Source organism: Lontra canadensis, unplaced genomic scaffold, assembly GCF_010015895.1.
Source record: "Lontra canadensis isolate GAN:19392208 unplaced genomic scaffold, GSC_riverotter_1.0 scaffold91, whole genome shotgun sequence".
Lineage (NCBI taxonomy): Eukaryota > Metazoa > Chordata > Mammalia > Carnivora > Mustelidae > Lontra > Lontra canadensis.
Window position 1 is genome coordinate 278888 of NW_022631085.1, and position 18914 is coordinate 297801.

Sequence of the window (18914 nt, forward strand, 5' to 3'; positions counted from 1 at the left end):
CCTTTAATGGCTTCCTATTATTCTTAGGATAAAGACTCAAGTCCCTAATAAGGCCCACAAGGCCTTCCTCAGTCTAGCCTCTACTACACATTTTCCTCCTTTCCCTCACTGGGATCTGAGAACAGATCATCCGAGCTAATAGGGCAGCTGTCACATATGACTACTTACATTCAAATTAATTAAATTAACATTTTAGTTCCTCAATGAAACTAGCTACATGTGGATAGTGGCTACTATATTGGACAGCATAGCACTTCCATTAACACAGGAAGTTCTATTGAACAGTGTAACTCTAGACACTGTAGTCTGGTTCCTGGAACGTGTCTTACTCCCTCGTCACACAAAGCCAAATCCTTACAATAATCATGTTATTTCCAGATACAGCTTAGAGAGGTTAGGTTACCTGCCCAGAGCCACACAGGAGGTGGCTGAAGTGACAGCCAGACCTGCTCAAGACTGTGAGCCACTGAGTTTTACTTAGGCTCTTAGAAGTCATTACAAGGTTTTAAGTTGGAGAACAAAATAACCTGATTTGCGGCTTTGAATGGGACAACAAAGAGTCCAAAAATAGATCCAAATACATATGGGAATCTAGTATATGATAAAGATGATATTTAAAATATGTTATTCAGGGGCGCCTGGGTGGCTCCGTGGGTTAAGCCTCTGCCTTCGGCTCAGGTCATGATCTCAGGGTCCTGGGATCGAGCCCCACATCCGGCTCTCTGCTCAGCAGGGAGCCTGCTTCCCCCTCTCTCTCTCTCTCTCTGCCTGCCTCTCTGCCTACTTGTGATCTCTGTCAAATAAATAAAAACGTAAAATAAAATATGTTATTCAATGACTGGTATTGAGAGAACTGGGTAGCCATTTAGAAAATTAAAAAAGCCTAATCTGTATAACCTCCTTCCACGCACGTAACTAAATTGCAGACTGATTTATGATTTAAAAATATAACAAAGAAACAATGGAAAGACTAGAAAATGCCACAGGGGACTTTGATTTCTAAACTCGGAGCTGGAAAGCCCTTTTATAAAGCATGACAGAAACCCACAAAACTATGAAAAGAAATACTGATAAATTTGGACCACATAAAAAGTTAAAAGTTCCACAGAATAAACCTCATCACAATATAAAAAACCAAAGCGTAAACGTGAAAAATGGACTAGGACAGAGTCAGTATATTTTAATGGTTAAGAGCATGAGCTCTAGAGTTAGACCCCTGGGTTGGAATCTTGGCTCCTCCTCTCACTAGCTTAGCAATCTTGGGCAAGTCACTTCACTTTTCTGTGCCTCGACATCCTCAGCTGTACAATGGGAGAAATAATGATTCGTAACTCAGTGGAATGTTATGCGGATTAAATGAGTTCTTGCATATAATGTATTTAGCATTGTGGCTGGTGCAATATGAGCTCTCCGTAAGTCTGATTAACATTATCGACTATTGTCATGATCAGAAAAGAGTTTCAGCTTTGTCCAAAGGACAAAGTATTTAAGCAAGAGTGTTAAGAGCATCACTCTGGCTAAAGGTGCGGGGTAGGTTGGAGGGAAACAAGGCGAGAAATTGGAAGACCATTAGGCAGCTTTTGCAGGAGTCCAGGGAAGAGGTCTGGACTACAGGTTAAGCTCCATGAAGGCAAAGAGAGACAGAGTAGGGAGAAATCATCCAGAGACAGCTACATCTTTGTTCTCCTTCCCATACAGATTTTGATCCTGAGCTACAGAGAACTGTTTCCTTCCCTGTGTTAATCACAGTCCTTCTGAGAAGCAGTCATCAAGCAGGATTAGACATGCAAAAGATTAGGAAAATGCTTGTGAAGGGAAACAGGAGCTGGGGGAGACTCATCAGGCCACCACACAGGTCTGACCTTCTGGAAGGAAGAAAGTTCTCCTGCTTGCAGAGAAGTTCTAAGAAAGCTGGTCACTGTCACCTACCAGAGAAGTCCTGCATCTCCCAGAAATGGGCTTGCCTTAGTATCCCCAACATAGCATCATTGGTTAGGAGCAGTGTGCAAGGAACTGCATCAGCACAACTATTTGGATGGATTTCAAAATGAAGCAACTGGCTGCCCACTGACCACACTCCCTGCTTTATAGACTGGAGATTTTCATAGCTGCCACAAGCGCATCTTTCACTCACAGGCTAATCCGCCCGGCCATTCATATTTACCAAGTACCTAGATTATGGATTAGGTTTGTCACTATGGTGTTCCCTTTTTGTCCATGGGGAAAACTGTGCTATTTATATAGATATAAATAATATCTATAAAGTGTCTACATTGTGGAAGATACTGTCCTCCAATGCTTTTCTCCTTCTGTCCAAGGGAAAAATTGTGAAACGCGAGGAGCTTATTAATGACATTACCAACAAACATGTCCTCAATCAAGTCATAAAAGAGCACCTCACCGATTTTGTTATTGAATACAACACTGAGGTCAGTGAGCCAAGGGGTCCCTGGGAGAAGGGAAGGTGGAGCAGCTGTGTGCATGGATGACCCATTTCCCTGGTAATTTCAGAACAAGGACCTGATTTATGAATTGCACATCCTGAATCACATGCTGCTCTTCGCCTCCAAAAGCTGGGAGTCATTTGGTTTGATAATGCAGCATTACAAATTGGCATCGAAGGAATTTACAAACAAGGTTTGTGGAAAGTGCTACTGCCCTTGTTGGATGGGTATCCAGGACACTAATGTTGTTTGCCGCCCTGGTGATTGTAAATTAAGCCCAGGGTGATTTGCATGTTCATTTGCATAAATTCCCTTATTTGCGTATTGATGCTACATATTATTTCCTACTTAATTTTAAACCAGCTTCCTCCTCCTTCCTGCCCAGCATTTCTTCCTTTCTTGCCATACTTATGCTGTTCCTTCCCTCATCTTTTTGAGAAGTCTACTATGGGAACATGATGGTTTGGCTGATTTTTTGATGAAAGATGCTCCAGGACAAGTGAAGGGCTGCCGTGTGGGTGGTCTTCGGCCTGGAAGTGAGGGGGAGGAGAGACCACCCCTGTCTGAAGTCATATGAACAAGCTGCAGGTGTGAAGTGGCACGGATTGATAAGTAACTGCTGAGACTCAAGGCTTTAGCATCGCACAGACCTGATGTCAAACTCTCCTCTTCTTGGAAGAGATTTTGTTCATGAGTGTCTTAGCCACTGAATTTCAATCACCTTATGTAAAATAGAGAACTTCATGGAAGAATTAGAGGTGTCACAGGTAAAGCAATGAGCAAATGTGCAATGAACGGTGCTATTATTGCTCTCATCACTGTTAGAAACAAATCTGTTTTTCTCAAGCGCCATACCTATGTGTCCCACCACCTGGACTGTGCGGGCAATTTGCTTCATTTTTTATTTTTATGAGAAGTACGGTAATGGCAGATTATTTTCCTTCTGATGAAAATTACTCTAAAACTCAAATGAAACCATTAAAAACTTTGAAACCCAAAATGAACACTCAGTAAAGCCACTAGGGTGCATATTTAACGTTCGTGCTATAACCCACCACACTATTCTCCAGGGAGTTTGTTCCAATTACAGATCGTTCTTGTAGATATACTTCCTGGTTTATTCAATTTTAAATTTTTGATGTAATTCAGCTGATCACAATCTGACTGCTTCCTTCAATGTCTCTTACGTTATAAGAGTCAATATATAGCCATATTTCTCCCAGATTTTTTTTTTTTATTTAACTCTTTAATCTCAGTGGAGTTTGTTTTGGCATATATTGGGAGATAAGGTTCTAAGGTGGCCTTTACCCCAGCTATCTAGCTTCCTGAATGCCATTTGATTGTGATCCATTTTAAAGCCAAAGATAAATGGATGAATATTATTCAGACAGGCCATTCCCCTATATCTTATCTTGTTCATGGCTAGTCAATATTTGTTGAAAGTATTCAAGGATTTTTTTTTTTTTCCCCAAGGATGGTTCTAATGCGTTGCTTTGTTTTCCACTCCCCAGCAGAGGGAAGCCTGTCAGGCACATAGTAGGGCCCTTAATATTTTGATAGATGAATGACCTGAGGGTATCAGTGTTTGCTGTGGCTTCCCTGCTTTGCCTCTTGCTTCTTCCCTGCAACCAGTGTCATCTTTTAAAAATTATCGTAGCACTTTCTGGCTCTCACTATTCTTTAGTGGCCTTCTATCTTACTCAGATAAAAGCCAGCCTCCTTACTAGACCTCTGATCTCATCTCTGACACATCTCTAACTTTGTCTCCCTTGACTCTCCCCTCATGGTGCTAAAGCCACACTGGTCTTTCCATTCTATTCAGGAATATTCTAAGCTCCCTGACCCTAGGCCTTTGCACTGACAGTTTCCACTGCCTGATTCAATGTTCCCCTGACTTGTTAACTGATCAGCCAGGCCCCAGCTAAAACATCACCACCTTAGATACTCCTGACCCTCCTACCTAACACTGGGCTCTAACCTCATTGCACCTGTATGGTCATTCTCTATCACGGGGCTCTGTTTTACTGAATTAACACTCATTGCTATCTGAATTTATTAATTTGTTTACTCCTTTGTTGTGTGTCTTTTCCACTAGAACATAAACTCCATGAGGGCAGATCTTATCTGCCTTGGGCAGTTTATATCACCAGTGCTTCGCAAAATGCCCAGCAGGTACTCTGCGAATACTTGTTAAATGGCAAGTGAATGAAGTCATGAATTTCCTTGAGAGAAGAATAATCTAGAATAATAATGAGTTGACATATATTGAGCATTTTTACCTCCCCGTATCAAACCAAGCTTTTATACACATTGTCCTGTTTAATTCTCTCAGTGACCCTATAAGGTGGGTGCTCTTATAATCACCGCCATATGGGTAAGGAAATAAGCACAGAGAAGGTCAATTACTGTTTTGTCCAAGGACCTGGATGAAAGCTTAGGACCTCCTGACTTCCTATGGTTGTGTGGATGGGACCCTGCACAAGGATGGTGAAACCAGGCTGGGGGCTGACCTCTGATTGTGCCCTGGGGCACAGAGCTGCCCCTGCCCCATAGAAAGTAGTTCTGTCTTTCAGATGGAAATAGCCATAGACCCTGCTATTCGCATTCCCTTAGGGCTCTCCCAAGGTTTCCCAGATTTCTTTCCGTAAGGGATTCCTTAGCTAATTTCAATCTTTACCCTTTTCATGGCCTCCAATCCCAGAGAGAGACTCAGGTTTTATTTGATTTGGCAGATCCTTTTCATCCTTGTGAATGCAGATGAACCCAGAAACGGACAGATCTTGAAATACTTCAGGATCACAGAGGCTAATATCCCATGTGTACAAATCCTAAACTTAAGCTCTGACGCAAGGTACAAAATGCCTTCTGAGGAGATAACCTATGAAAACCTCAAGAAATTTGGCCACAGCTTCCTGAATAGAAATGCCAAGGTAAGTTTGTTCTTGGACAAGATTTACTCAGAACCTCAAAACTGCGTAATTTTGCTGGCTTTGGTCATCTGAATGGGGAGGCAGAATCTCGTGGTTCAAAGTGGGGAAATACCTGTATCTCTCCATCTCCAATCTTTTCACCTTTGACCTGTCCTGACTCTATAATTCCACCATATAACAATTCCACCAATAATTTTTTATTTTGAATGGCATTTCAGAACTGAAATGCAGGAGCTCCCAGGGCCAACGTTCTCTGAAAGGAGACACTTTTCCTCCTTTCAGACTCTCTTACGAAAGATTTAAGGATAGATGGATTTTATCGGAGAGGAGATAGGGTGGGGAAATATTTAAGCAATCAGGATTTAGCCTCAAAGATTTTATGTGCCTCTTATTGGGAGGTTAGAAAGGAGCCTGTTTTGCTAAAAGGAAGGAGAGTCTGTAGCAGGACCAGACATAAAACAGTATCTCCTGCTGTTTATGTAGCATCTGCAATGTCCCCCAGCCACCCTGCTGAATTAGGGGACTGTATTTTTTATTTTCCAAATGGAACCACTTTTGAGATTAATGGGTGGGGGTGTGCATTTTTTAAAAGTATTCTGGAACAACAGGAATAAATTGGAACTTTCCAAGCAAACCAGAATGTTTGGTCAGCTTCCCACTGAGGATTCCCATTACCTTCTGTCCATTCCTGCACAGATACACCTTCTCAAGTGAAAGCCATTTTTTTCTCTGATGCACAACATCATCACAAGCCAAGTGGTGAGGCTAGTATTTTCCATGTCATTTCTCCTCCTCCTACCTTCAAAACCCCAGATCCCATGCAGTTGGACTTTGGATCGCCTGCTCTCTCCCTCCATTGCTGTCCTCTGATCATGTCCCTTTCACTATCGGGAGACTTAAGCTCCTCATTGCAGACTTGCCCTCCAGACCTTCTCTGCCATCATTTCCAGAGATGCCAGCATCCAGAACCCTGGTCTCTCTCTCTCCATTCATAATTGGTGTGTCCAAGCCATCCCAGTCACCTGCTCTTGTGGCCACACACTACAGATGGCAGTCCCTCTGAAAATCTGATTTCAAGCTCCCCATCCTCTTAATTCCTTTTTCTAATATCCACATTGCTACAATTCTTTACCTTTCTCATGGGCTCCAATCTCCTGATCTCCTTTCACAAACTCTTTTCTGCCTTCCTTCATGAACTTGGATTCCATGGTTCATAGCTCTGTTGATGATTCCCTTAAGTTCTTTATCCCTTTATTCCTTAATCTACCTTCTACTTCTTTATACCCTGTAGAATTTACAAGGCAAAATCACAACTCTGGTTGAACCCACTTAATGTCCCTACTTCTTCCAGGCCAAGGCTAGAGAAAAAGAATACCACCCTGAGGCAGGCCTCATGAAATCACAAATCTCCCAGGGGCTCTTTGAAATGTCCTGACATCTCTATATAAATTTCTCTTAGTGTGTTCATTCTCTGAATCTGAGTGTCTTTGTCCTCATACCCTATTCCTACTTTCAGTCTCAGCTGAGTATAAGACCATGTATCATTATGACAGGGGTCTCTCATTTTCCATCACCACATCTACAAACCTACCCAGAGCTCTACCCATTCTCTCTCCCTTCCTACTAGTTTACCTCAGGAGGTGTCTGTCTCCTCCTCAAGGGCCAACACATACTCCCATGCTCTTGCAATAGAGATGAGCACCTTTCACATGACACAAGTTGTCAATGCCTGGTCTGGCTCACTTCTAATTTCCATCTTTTTCATCATTTCCCATCAACCATGCCCAGCCTCCACCCTCCTTTATGCTCCCTCAAAATGAATCTTCAAGTCATTTCTAGAGGCTGCTATGGGGATGAGGGAATTATTGTAAATCCGAGTTAACTGGAAAGGAGAACAGAGAGCAGGAATGAGGAGTGGGGAAGACCATAAACAAAGGCCTGAGGTAGAAGCCTAGCCCTCTGGGGAAATAGAAGATCAGTATAGTTGAAGATACCAAGGAAAGAATGGTAATGAACTTGATGAGACTGGTAGGAGCCAAAGTGTGATAAAGGTCTTATAGGTCATGTAAATTACCTTGCATTTGATTCTTGAAGTAATTGGGAACAGCTAAATTTTGGGGGGAGGGAGGGACAAACTAGTTAAGATATTGAAGACATGAACCCCACTCTCATCTAAGAATCTCAAGAATCATGTATTTGGAATGCTAGAATTCATCCCAGCCTGAAGCCCTGCCTCTTCCCCACCCTCTGATCTCTCAATCTGCCCTGAATAATTCAGGCTGGACATCAAGCACTTCAAACTCTTTCCCAAAGTAGTTGCAAGAACAAGAGAAAATTTTTCATTGTTTCCCATCAGGGCAGGGAGCCTCAACTACCAACCCCTTTCTGGAGACTGTTAGACCTCTCAAATTTGCTTCCTAGAAACATCAGTCCAGTGAAGACATTCCAAAATATTGGGACCAGGGGCCAGTTAAGCAGCTCGTTGGGAAGAACTTCAACGTAGTGGTCTTTGACAAGGAAAGGGATGTATTTGTGATGTTCTGTAAGTATCTCTGCAGAGGCCATAGAAGACATGGCCCAGACATTACCTTTCAAGTGTTGCTCCTGAGTTCTGGGGCCCCAAATCTCCAAAATCTATCAAAACACCATGCCAAGGATGGTCTTCAAATATCTAAAGGGATTGGATCAAGATGCTATCAGCTACAATTCAACTCTCCCTGAAAATTCAATTCTTGGAACATATGGAATACCTTCCATATAATCCAGTCCCGTGGTTTCTATAGCAATAATAATGCTAATGGCTAACACTGATTCAATGCTATGGTATACCAGGCCTTTTGCTGAGCCATTCTATACTTTATCTCATTTAATCCTCACAACATTCTTTTTTTTTAAATAATTTTTAAAAAATATTTTATTTATTTATTTGACAGAGGGAGAAAGAGCACAAGTAAGCAGAGAGGGAGGCAGAGGTGAGGGGGGGAAGCAGGCTCCCCACTGAGTAGGGAGCCCGATGTGGGACTCGATCCCAGGATCCTGGGATCGGGACCTGAGCCAAAGGCAGTCGCTTAACCAACTGAGCCACCCAGGCACCCCTCATCACATACTTTTGAAAGTAGCTACTATTATTGCTCCCACTTTGCACAGGACGAAATAGAGTCTCAGGGAGGTGAAGAAACTTCCAAAGTCAGGCAGCGAGTAAGTGCTAGAATTGGAATTGGAGTCTGGACAGCCTGACCCCAGTGCCTTGGCTGGTCATTGCTGGACAGAATAGCAGTTCTGGCTTTATGTAACTTGTCAAATGGCCCGTATTGAACCTACCTGAGTTGGTGTGGCCAAACTGAAGACAAATCATGCAGGTAAAGGGCTTAGCAGTGTCTGGCATATTCTGAGTACTTGATAAATGACAGTTCTTATTATTCCTATTGTTGTAATTACTTTCACTGCTTGCCTAAGGACTACTGCCCTTTCTCTGTTTCTGATTTGCACATGAGAGCCAGAGCCAGGGACCTCTCTCCCACCCTGAGACACAGAGAAGGATGACACTGAAGTTATTCAGAAATCTCTTGTATTTTACCATCTATGGAGGACCCACAATGAGCCAGGCATGAGTTGGCTGTATACAGACGTGCTCTTATTTCCTCCTCAAAACAAGCCTCTAAGGAAGGTCCAGGAGATTTCCCCATGATACAAATCAAAGAACTTAGCCGCAGAAAGATTAATTACCTCAAGTCCCACAGTAAGTAACTTGGAAGGCAAAAACTTCCAATCAAGCTCTGATGCCATTCCTTCCTGAGGGCTGCATTGCATCATGCACGCCTTTAAAAAACTCACTGAAATGGACTCTCATCCACAGGGTGAGGTGTTTAAGGGCCATATGATGGAATAACCATGATCTATTGCCTTTAAGTGCAATAGATAAGAGGCGGGGCCACTTTTCTATACTTAACTGACACAGAGCTAAGAGAATGCCTATTTGATTCTGGTAAAAGGCAAAAGCAGCCTCATTTTCTTGGAAGCAGACCTGTCAGATTGGCCCCCTGGGGCTGTGAACATTATCTCCCTGCCCCCCCTCCCACTCCAACCCAGGCCCATCCGGCTCCAGGGGAGCTGCGGGGAGAACAGATGGTGAGGGAGGCACTTGGTTTGTAAATGGAGGGATGATTATCCAAATGCAGAGTGTCGGGGCCCTTGAGGCCACCCCTCCCACAGAGCCAGAAACTTTAAGGGGTTGATAAGCAGGGAAGGTTAGAGCTCGTCCCTGATTTTCTCCAGAGGGCCTGATTCAAAGCTAAAGGAATGGTCCCTAAGGACTAAAAGGCAGGGTGGTAGAATGGTCACAAGTCAAAGCAGCCTGACTTCAAATTCCACTTCTCTGCTTAATTACCTGGGTGACCTTGGGCTGTGAGCTTAACCTCTGCTGGAACTCTTGTGTGTGCATGCTCTCTCTTACACACACACACACACACACACACACAGACACACACACACAATTTCTGGTAGAACATGAGGAATCATCTAGCACATTCCTTTTTCCTTCAACTGGAGTGGAAAGCCATTTTTTTGTTTTGGGGTTTTTTAAAGATTTTTTTTTTTTTTTTTGGACAGACAGAGAGATCACAAGTAGGTAGAGAGGCAGGCGGGGTGGGGGGGGAAGCAAGCTCCCTGCTGCACAGAGAGCCCAACATGGGGCTCTATCCCAAGACCCTGAGATCATGACCCGAGCCGAAGGCAGAGGCCCAACCCACTGAGCCACCCAGGCACCCCTGGAGTAGAAAGCTATGTTAAAAAAAAAAAAATAGAAGAAAATGTCCTAGCCTGCTAAAAATATTAGTGTCTGGGTAGAGGGGACTAGATTAATTTTTTTCTAATTGATTTAATAATGACCAGGTACTGTGGTTGAAATGTAAAATAAGTAATATAGTATTCAAAGAAGGAATAAATGCAATTTGCAGAAATAGCAGGACCATTAGTAGAACACAGTGACAGTATTTCTGGGGTAGCACTGGCTTTCAGTCTTTATTAGTGTGAGCTTACACAACAGCCCTTCTCTTCCAGATGCACCCTGGTCAGAAAAGTGTAAGGCACTGTTCCCAGTTTTGGAGGACTTGGGCAGAAAGTATCAAAACCACTCGACAGTCACCATTGCAAAGATGGACATCACAGCAAATGACATTCAGCTGATGTACCTGGACCGGTACCCCTTCTTCAGGCTCTTCCCCATCAACTCTCAACAAGTGAGGGGCTCTTGGGACCTACATACCCGGAAATATCGTTATATTATTATCATGGACCCAGTTTCTCCTGATCTCCAGCTCTGCCTTCTACCAAATCAGCTTCATTCTCGGCTCCAGCCCCCCTTATCCTCTCATGTTCAATTTGAAGCATGCTCTCCATTAGCTTCCCCCAAAGTCCCAAGACTTGCAGAATTGGGTCCCACTTGGGTCAGCTGCTCTTCTCTGACTTAGTCATTGCTGTCAGGAAGATGTGGTTCCCTCTGATACTGGGGCTGAGCTCTACCCAGACTATTTGGAATAAGGTTGGGGGGAATCTCCATGTGAATATTGGAGGTAGGGTGCTATGAGAAGAGGGAAGACCACATGATAGAAAAACAGGTCAATGTCTTTTACACACCAGTGTCACAATCACCAAGCATCGCCAGTGCCATGGAACATACTCTCTGTGCTGCTCTGGCATGTAGGGAAGGGTATCCATCAAAGCACTGCAAGCAAAGATTCCTGCCCCAACAGGAGTATGACTGAGAGTGGGAGAGAAGTCATGATGCGGGCCCACCTCCACTTGCAACTGGAATTGAAGGGGACAGATTCTGGAGGGCAGATATTCCATGCAGACATGGGATTTTAAAGAATGCTGAAGATTTAAATCAGATTTGCAGAGGGGTATGAACTATAGGCAGAATTGCAACAGGCATGAGAAGGTGGGCAAAAGGGTGGCCACAGTGTTGTGAAGAAGAGGCCATCCTTCTGGTACAGAACGTGCATGTGGGGGAGTCGTGGAAAATGAGGCTGAGTTGAGAGGGTGCTGTGGTGCAGCTGTCACAGATCTTCCATTATCTGAAGAGGAGTGTAGACAACTAGTGAGCAGTAAGCAGCTTCATAATCTTCTTAAAGACTGAAAGACAAAAGGGAACTAGGGATGGCTGCGCAATGATCATGTATCAGATGCTTTGTAAAATAATAACTAGTCTTTTTTTTTTTTTTAAGATTTTATTTATTTATTTGTCAGAGAGAGAGAAGTGAGAGTGAGCACAGACAGACAGAGTGGCAGGCAGAGGCAGAGGGAGAAGCAGGCTCCCTGCTAAGCAAGGAGCCCGATGTGGGACTCGATCCCAGGACGCTGGGATCATGACCTGAGCTGAAGGCAGCTGCTTAACCGACTGAGCCACCCAGGCGTCCCATAACTAGTCTTTTTTAATGATAACAGTAAAAACAGCTATATACAGCACTCACTGTGAGTCAGGCACTGTTTTAAGTGCTTTTCATATAGTAGCTCATTAAATTCTCATAATAACGTTATGTCATAGATAATGTTATCATCTGTACATTTTAGATAGCAAAACGGAGTCATAGGTTACACAGGGTTTGAGCCCTGACAGTGTGGCTGTGAAGTCCCTGAGCCAATGACAGAGGAATTTTTATTACCCTTATCTTAGAGCCATAGTAACGGAGGCTCAGAGAGGCTAAGGAACCTGCTCACTGTACTCAGGTTGTTAGGAATTTGACCCTGGATTTATCCTATGTAGCAATCCCTGAATACCTTGCAGGAAGAGGCTACTGTTGTGACCTTGTTCTGTTTTCTTTCTAGGCTGTACTGTACACAGGAGAACATACCCTGAGGGGCTTTTCTGACTTCCTGGAAAGTCAAATCAAGACAAGGATTGAGGATGAGGATGAGGATGAGGTAAGGCAAAAACGGCAATACCCAGGATTATTCTGTTCCACACAAGAACTGATCAAGAACTCAATTAACTAGGGAAGAATGTGTCAAGAGTCCAATAATCTTGTGCTCTCTGGTGATCACTGACTACAGGTGAACAACCACCTCTTCTAAATGATTTTATTTCAAGGGCACTTACTGCAAGGAAGCAGAAACAGCAGACTTTAGAAACAGAAGGAAAGGCTGTGAGGTCTCCTAAGGCTGCTTCCCTGGGTCCACCATTCCTGAGATGGTAACCAGATGTCTTGATGGGATCCACCTCTTTGGCATTATTTTCCTGATGGCTGGATAACCATCCCCATCCTCTCAGAATCCCCAACCCCATCCAGGCCTCAGTGAGGCCATCTGCAAGAAGGTGCCATCTATACTAGTTAGAACCCTTTCAGTTGCAAATGTCCGAAACATTACTTTTTGGTTTAAGCAACAATGGGAACTTAATCCATATAACTGGTAAGAACATCAGGTGGATCCAGGGGATCAAACTCATTTTCTGTCTCCCCATTCTCTGCTTTCCTCTATGTTGGCTTTATTCTCAGTCACTTCCCCATGGAGGGTCAAAGATGGCCCCACAGCTTTAAGCTAATATCCTTCCAGCTTAGAAAACAAGCACCTGGGGTGCCTGGATGGGTCAGTCAGTTAAGCCTCTGTCTTCTGTTTGGGTCATGATCCCGGGGTCCTGGGATGGAGCACTGCTTTGGGCTCCATGCTCATTGAGGAGCTTGCTTCTCCCCCTGCTTTTGTGTGGTGGTCTCTCTCTCTCTCTCCCTCTCTCTCTCTCTGCAAGAGAAGAGAAGAGAAGAGAAGAAAAGAGAAGAGAAGAGAAGAGAAGAGAAGAGAAGAGAAGAGAAGAGAAGAGAAGGCATCTATTTCTTCATAGTCCTAGCAAATGTCCTGGATAGGGAGTTCATGAGAGGCCTGGGTCACACGTCTAGCCCTGGAGCTAGACCTGGGGTACCCACACTTGTGGCCTTCAAGTGGAGAAATGGGGTTCTCAAAGGCCCTATTTCTGGAGAGGCAAAACCATGGCTGGGAATTTCCTCACCTAAGCCAAATGGGCCTTTGATCCTCAAGTGTCTCTCTCTGGGTATTTCCCAGAAAAGAAGGTTTGGTAATTACAATCACAATTATCACATATTTCTTGCCTCTTTATTTCTTTATCCTATTTCTTCCCTTCTGTCTTTCTTTCTTTTTTTGAATAGCTGTTGTCTGTTGAACAAAGTGAAGTGACCGAAGAGGAGGCATTAGCTGAGGAAAAGAAGGTACCTTTTATCAAAGAAGAGTTACCTGACCAGAAGTTGCCCGAGCTGGAGAATGTGACAGTGCCGTTAGAGACAGCTGGACAGAAGGAAACAGCTGAGGAGGAGGAGAAGGTGGCTAAGCCAAAGGGACCTCCAAAACAAGAGAAGAAACCAAAAGTCAAGGAAGAACTGTAGCTTCTTCAAAGCCCAGAGCCATTTTCTAAGGGGAATCTACTCCAAAAAAATTATATATCATTGGGGTGGTGGAAGCTGGATGATTAAAAACTCCTGAATGTCTTTGGCCCTGTTCTACTCATTGCTTCTTTTTCCTGGTTGGGGCTGCCTTAGAAGAGCTGTTTGGTCTGAAATTTGTACAGGGTTGCGAGCAAAGCCATAACTGCAACAATTAATGATTATTTACAACATGCTGCTCAGTCATGCAATTCTCACATCACTTTCATTATCCCCATTTTACATATGGGGAAACTGAGGCAAAGAAATGTTAGGCAACTAGTGAGGATCACACAGTTAGGAAGCCCTTGAGATATGATCCCAGGCACTCTCACTCCAGAGACTGCATTTAACCACTATGCACACACTACCTCCACTAGGTTGCAGTCCCCAGGGTGGGGACTGATTTCTTTATGCTTCATTTTGACAGTAAGAAAGAGATCCAGCCCCAAACAATTCCCCAGTCTTCTATATCTCAGTAAGTGACTCACTCTCTTAAGCACCAAACTGCTAGCATAATGCTCAAGTCCCTTCCTTCACTACCCTAAAAGAAACCCCACCAACTGGTGTGACTCCACCCACTTGCACTGGCTCCACCCGCTTCCATCCAGTGACACACCTCCCTTATCTCAGGATGACTCCACCCATTTCCCCTCCACCACCACCTACCATTCTCAGCCCTGGAAGTCTCCTGGAATGGTGTGCTTCTACTGTTACTCTGTACATCCCTGCCCACCCGACATCCATATTCCATAAAGTTGCTGAAATTATCTTTTTAAAAAGCCACAGTCTTGGGACGCCTGGGTGGCTCGGTTGGTTGTACGACTGCCTTCGGCTCGGGTCATGATCCCGGAGTCCCGGGATCTCGGCTGGCCTCGGGCTCCCGGCTCCGTGGGGAGTCTGCTTCTCCCACTGACCTTCTCTTTGCTCATGCTCTCTCTCACTGTCTCTCTCTCTCAAATAAATAAATAAAATCTTAAAAAAAAAAAAAAAGCCACAGTCTTGAAGACTTGCAACACTACCCGTTTTAACAGTATAATGGAATCTTTACTGCTTTTAGAGTAAGATTCAGTCTCCTTAATGTGCCTTCAAGGCTTGGAAAGTTCTGGCCCCACAGATCTCTTCTACTTTTTCCTCTCTCCCTCTCACTTTCTAGGCTCGAGCCATGCTTCCTGTCTATTCTTTGAATAGTTCAAGTGCTATCTCTCCTCATGGTTTTACTTCTGCCTAAATGCACACGCGGTACACTCCCACAGATCTTCATGCAGATGTATTTTTTCATCCTTCAAACCTCAGTTCAAATGTCACCACCTCAAAGAGGCCTTCTCAGATACCAATATTTGAAAGCATCTTATTTTGCTGTGCACTAATATACCACTTGCTTCCCCCACTGGGGGGTAAGTCCCTGGGGAGCTGATATATCAGCTATTTTGTTGTATTTTGTTCCACTGTATTTCCAATACTTAAAACACTGCTTAGACACACTAGATGCTTAGTAAATAAGTATCCATAGAGCAAATGAAATTTCATATCAGGCAGCACCCCATCTCTGAGATACATGATTTCACTGTCATCCCAAAAGGGGGAGGCACTGACAGTGTTGCCTAGAGACACAAATTAGACTCTGTATTAGCTTCCTATTATTGCTCTAACAAATAGCCACAAATTTCGTGGCTCAAAAAGTAATCAACCTTCTTACAGCTCTTAAGGCCAGAAATCAGAAGTCAGTTTCACTGAGCTAAAGTCAAGGTGTCATCAGGGTTGGTTTCCTGTGGAAGAATCCCTTGACTTGCCTTTTGCTGCTGGAAACTGCCTGCATTCCTTAGCTCATGGGCCTGCCCAGACAAACTTACATCACGATTCTCTGAACTTAAATCATACTGCAAGGTCCCTATTGTCACGTCAGGAACCATTCACAGCTGCTGGGAGATTAGGACAGACATACTGGAAAATCACCATTCAGCTGACCACAGATTCATGGGGCTGATTTGTAACAAACGTTTTGGCCAAGTGATAAAAGAGCTCCTCTTGAAAAAAGGGGTATTATTTTACAGACCAAGGTCTCTACAAATCGTCTAGTAGGACTTTCCACTTCCCACCTATCATCTAAGAGAAAGGCTGTTTGTATTCCTTCAATCCTCTGGATCCAGCTCCTAGGCCTCCCTCTCCCACCCCTAAACCTGGCCTGTCCACATCCAGATGAAGCAGGAACAGCCTGGAACTCACCTGAGCCAGAATGCCCCGACAGGGGCAGGTGTTAGTATTCAGGACACGGTGTGAGGCTCACCTGCCTCAGCCTTAAGGCTATGTGGCTGCTGGTCAAAGGAGGGGTTTATGGGGGCAGGCTGCTAGGAATAAATCACACGGAACAGAGTCCCCGACTGGCCACCAGCCAGAGAATGCATGTGCTACCTGCAGGTCCTGCATCTGTCTGAGGCCTCGGGAAGTGGGGGCTCAGGTTGGGAAAAACAGTTGGAGGTAAGGCCAGGGATGACCCTTCTGTCTGAAGAGTTGTCTCCCTTGGCTCATTTTCTACCCCCTCCAGCATACACCACTCTCACAAAAATCCTTTCTATTCTGTTTGGTTAGTTTTTCAAATTTCTCCACACCTTAGCTTCAGTCTCTCAAAAAAAGACCTGAAACCACTTACGTCTCATGGCTGAGCACAGAATGCTTTTTACCCCAAGGAGTGCAATGCATCATAGGAGAAAATCTGAAGAAGATTAAGGGCTGTAGTATGGATTTACCACAGGCTAGCTGGGTAATCTCAGGGAAGCAATTCAGTATTTCTGAACTACAATCTTCTTGGGAATGTGTTGCTGGGCCTCATTGTCTGAGACACTAAATGTAAAAGCATTCAGCATAGTCTCTGACCCAAGAGAGGCACTCAGTGACAGCTGTTCAGTTGAGATTATTAAGATAAGTTTCTTACCCGTGTTTAAAAGTTAAGAGGGGAAGAGCATTCCAAGAAGATGGAAACTTCTGATAAACTGAGTAAAGTAAGGTTTGTTCAGAAACAAATTCACTTATTTGTGGAGCATAACAAATAGCATGGAGGACAAGGGGAGATGGAGAGGAGAAGGGAGTTGGGGGAAATTGGAAGGGGAGGTGAACCATGAGAGACTATAGACTCTGAAAAACAATCTGAGGGTTTTGAAGGGGTGGGGGGTGGGGGGTGGGAGGTTGGGGGAACCAGGTGGTGGGTATTAGAGAGGGTACGGATTGCATGGAGCACTGGGTGTGGTACAAAAACAATAAATACTGTTATGCTGAAAAGAAATTAAAAAAAAGAAAAATATTTTTTGGCTACTCTTCTGCAAGTAAGATGAAAAAAAAAGTGATTGAATAGCAACATGGATGTCTTTAGTGATCTTCATGAGCAATGTCAATGGAGCTGGCCGTTCAGGACGTGTATCAGTGTGAATCTGAGGGGAAAGTGTGCAAATAAATCTTTTGTGAAGTTTGGCGATGAAAGGATGGAAAATAGGATGGTGGCTGGAGGGAGTGTGGGGTTAAAGGAAGGTTTCTACAGAAGGGAATAGCAGAAAAAAATAATTAAAAAAAAAAAAGAAGGGATGAGCAGATGAGAATACTTCAAGTGCCTCTGAGAAGAGTTATAGGAGGAAGGGGTAGGTGAAGGTGAGGGAGAAAGGTTATCAGCCCAGGGAGAAGGAAGCTGCTCTCATAATGGCAGGAGAGGAGATGTGGAAGATGAGTCCAGGGACAGAAAGGGAAGCAATGTTTAGTGACTCCAGGGAAAATGCCATGATGTCATTAAATGTGTGGGGCTGGGAGACGGTAGGGGTTTTCAAGAAAGAGTGGAAAAACAACCAAATAGAGAAATACCACAGGATGCTCCAGCTCTGTTGAGGGCAGGTGATGCTTGTTGTTTTAAAATGTAGTTTTGTTATTATTATTCAGATATGGCAAGGCTAACAGATGAGAAGATGAATGCCATTGAAAACATAGTTGATTAGATTCCCAGATCCCAAGAGGAGGGGGCACATGAAGAAGCACCAAGGTCACTCAGGAGGCCAAGGGAGGGGGGAGCCATGAGCAAGAACCTTTCTTGAGGTTTCCATGGGAGGGAAAAGGAGAAGCAGGGCAACCAGGTTTAGGATGGATAGTTTGAATAATTTCAGTAGGTCCTGGGATGAGGGAATGCTTCTCGTTGTCTGGTGTCTGGCCCTGAGGTGATGAGGGCAGGGAACAGTGGCCTTGAGCGTGAAAGCCCTAGCAAAGGAGGGCTGGGGGGTGGGGGTGGGTGCTGGGCTCTGAGTGGTTCGTTTGCATATGAAAGGCAGATCTCTAGCCCGCTGTTTGCAATCTCTAGGAATTAGTTAGCCTGAGAGGGGACAATCCCTCCAGGGTCAGTAAAGCCCCAAGATGTACAAACATCAAATACAAAACTAGAAAAATGTGGTTACTAGACTGATGAATAGTCTCCAACACAAATGCCCCATATTCCTGCCTGTAGCCTTTGCCCAGACAATTCCAGGAGCCACCTCGAGCCTCCATTTTAATCCTTTAAAGACACCGGACTCCAGTTTAGACGGGGCCTCATATGCACCAACCAAAAGGGATATTCGCCATCCAAAAGAGAGAAAAAGAAAATTAAGAACTTTTATTTTCTTCTTCTTTTTTTTTTTTTTTTTTTAAAGATTTTATTTATTTATTTGACAGACAGAGATCACAAGTAGACGGAGAGTCAGGCAGAGAGAGAGAGAGAGAGGGAAGCAGGCTTCTTGCTGAGCAGAGAGCCCGATGCGGGACTCGATCCCAGGACCCTGAGATCATGACCTGAGCTGAAGGCAGCGGCTTAACCCACTGAGCCACCCAGGTGCCCCAAGAACTTTTATTTTCTTCTTAAGTGAGGGGCGGGGGGGCAGGGACATTCCTATAGAAGAAAAGAAAAAGAAAAAAAAAAGGACAGACAGTTCAGAAAAAAAATAACATAGAAAGGAAGAGATAATGATTTCCCTTTTTGTTGGAGAATTGCCAAAGTAAGCAATGAGATTTCTCACTTATTTTTTTGACAAAGATGAAGGAAAGTGTACAATGGTGGGATCCTAAACGAGTTTACTTATTTTTTAAAAAGACTTTGAGAGAGAGAG

The 18914-nt window shown here is 44.1% G+C and overlaps 2 protein-coding genes across 3 annotated transcripts in view; one reads left to right on the plus strand and one right to left on the minus strand.

Moving 5' to 3' along the window:
* Positions 1-13866, plus strand: part of PDILT (protein disulfide isomerase like, testis expressed) — a 32458-nt gene extending 18592 nt beyond the window's left edge. Inside the window, exons 5-11 of one of the 2 annotated variants that reach the window (XM_032836167.1) lie at positions 2319-2429; positions 2512-2637; positions 5177-5374; positions 7796-7916; positions 10433-10611; positions 12200-12295; positions 13531-13866. In XM_032836167.1, coding sequence (XP_032692058.1) covers positions 2319-2429; positions 2512-2637; positions 5177-5374; positions 7796-7916; positions 10433-10611; positions 12200-12295; positions 13531-13764 — 1065 coding nt within the window. In that variant the 3' untranslated portion in view covers positions 13765-13866. The remainder of the gene's footprint in view (positions 1-2318; positions 2430-2511; positions 2638-5176; positions 5375-7795; positions 7917-10432; positions 10612-12199; positions 12296-13530) is intronic. The other variant, XM_032836168.1, reaches the window with a different exon arrangement.
* Positions 1-18914, minus strand: part of ACSM5 (acyl-CoA synthetase medium chain family member 5) — a 118219-nt gene that overhangs the window by 65037 nt on the left and 34268 nt on the right. The gene's annotated exons all lie outside the window — the stretch shown is intronic.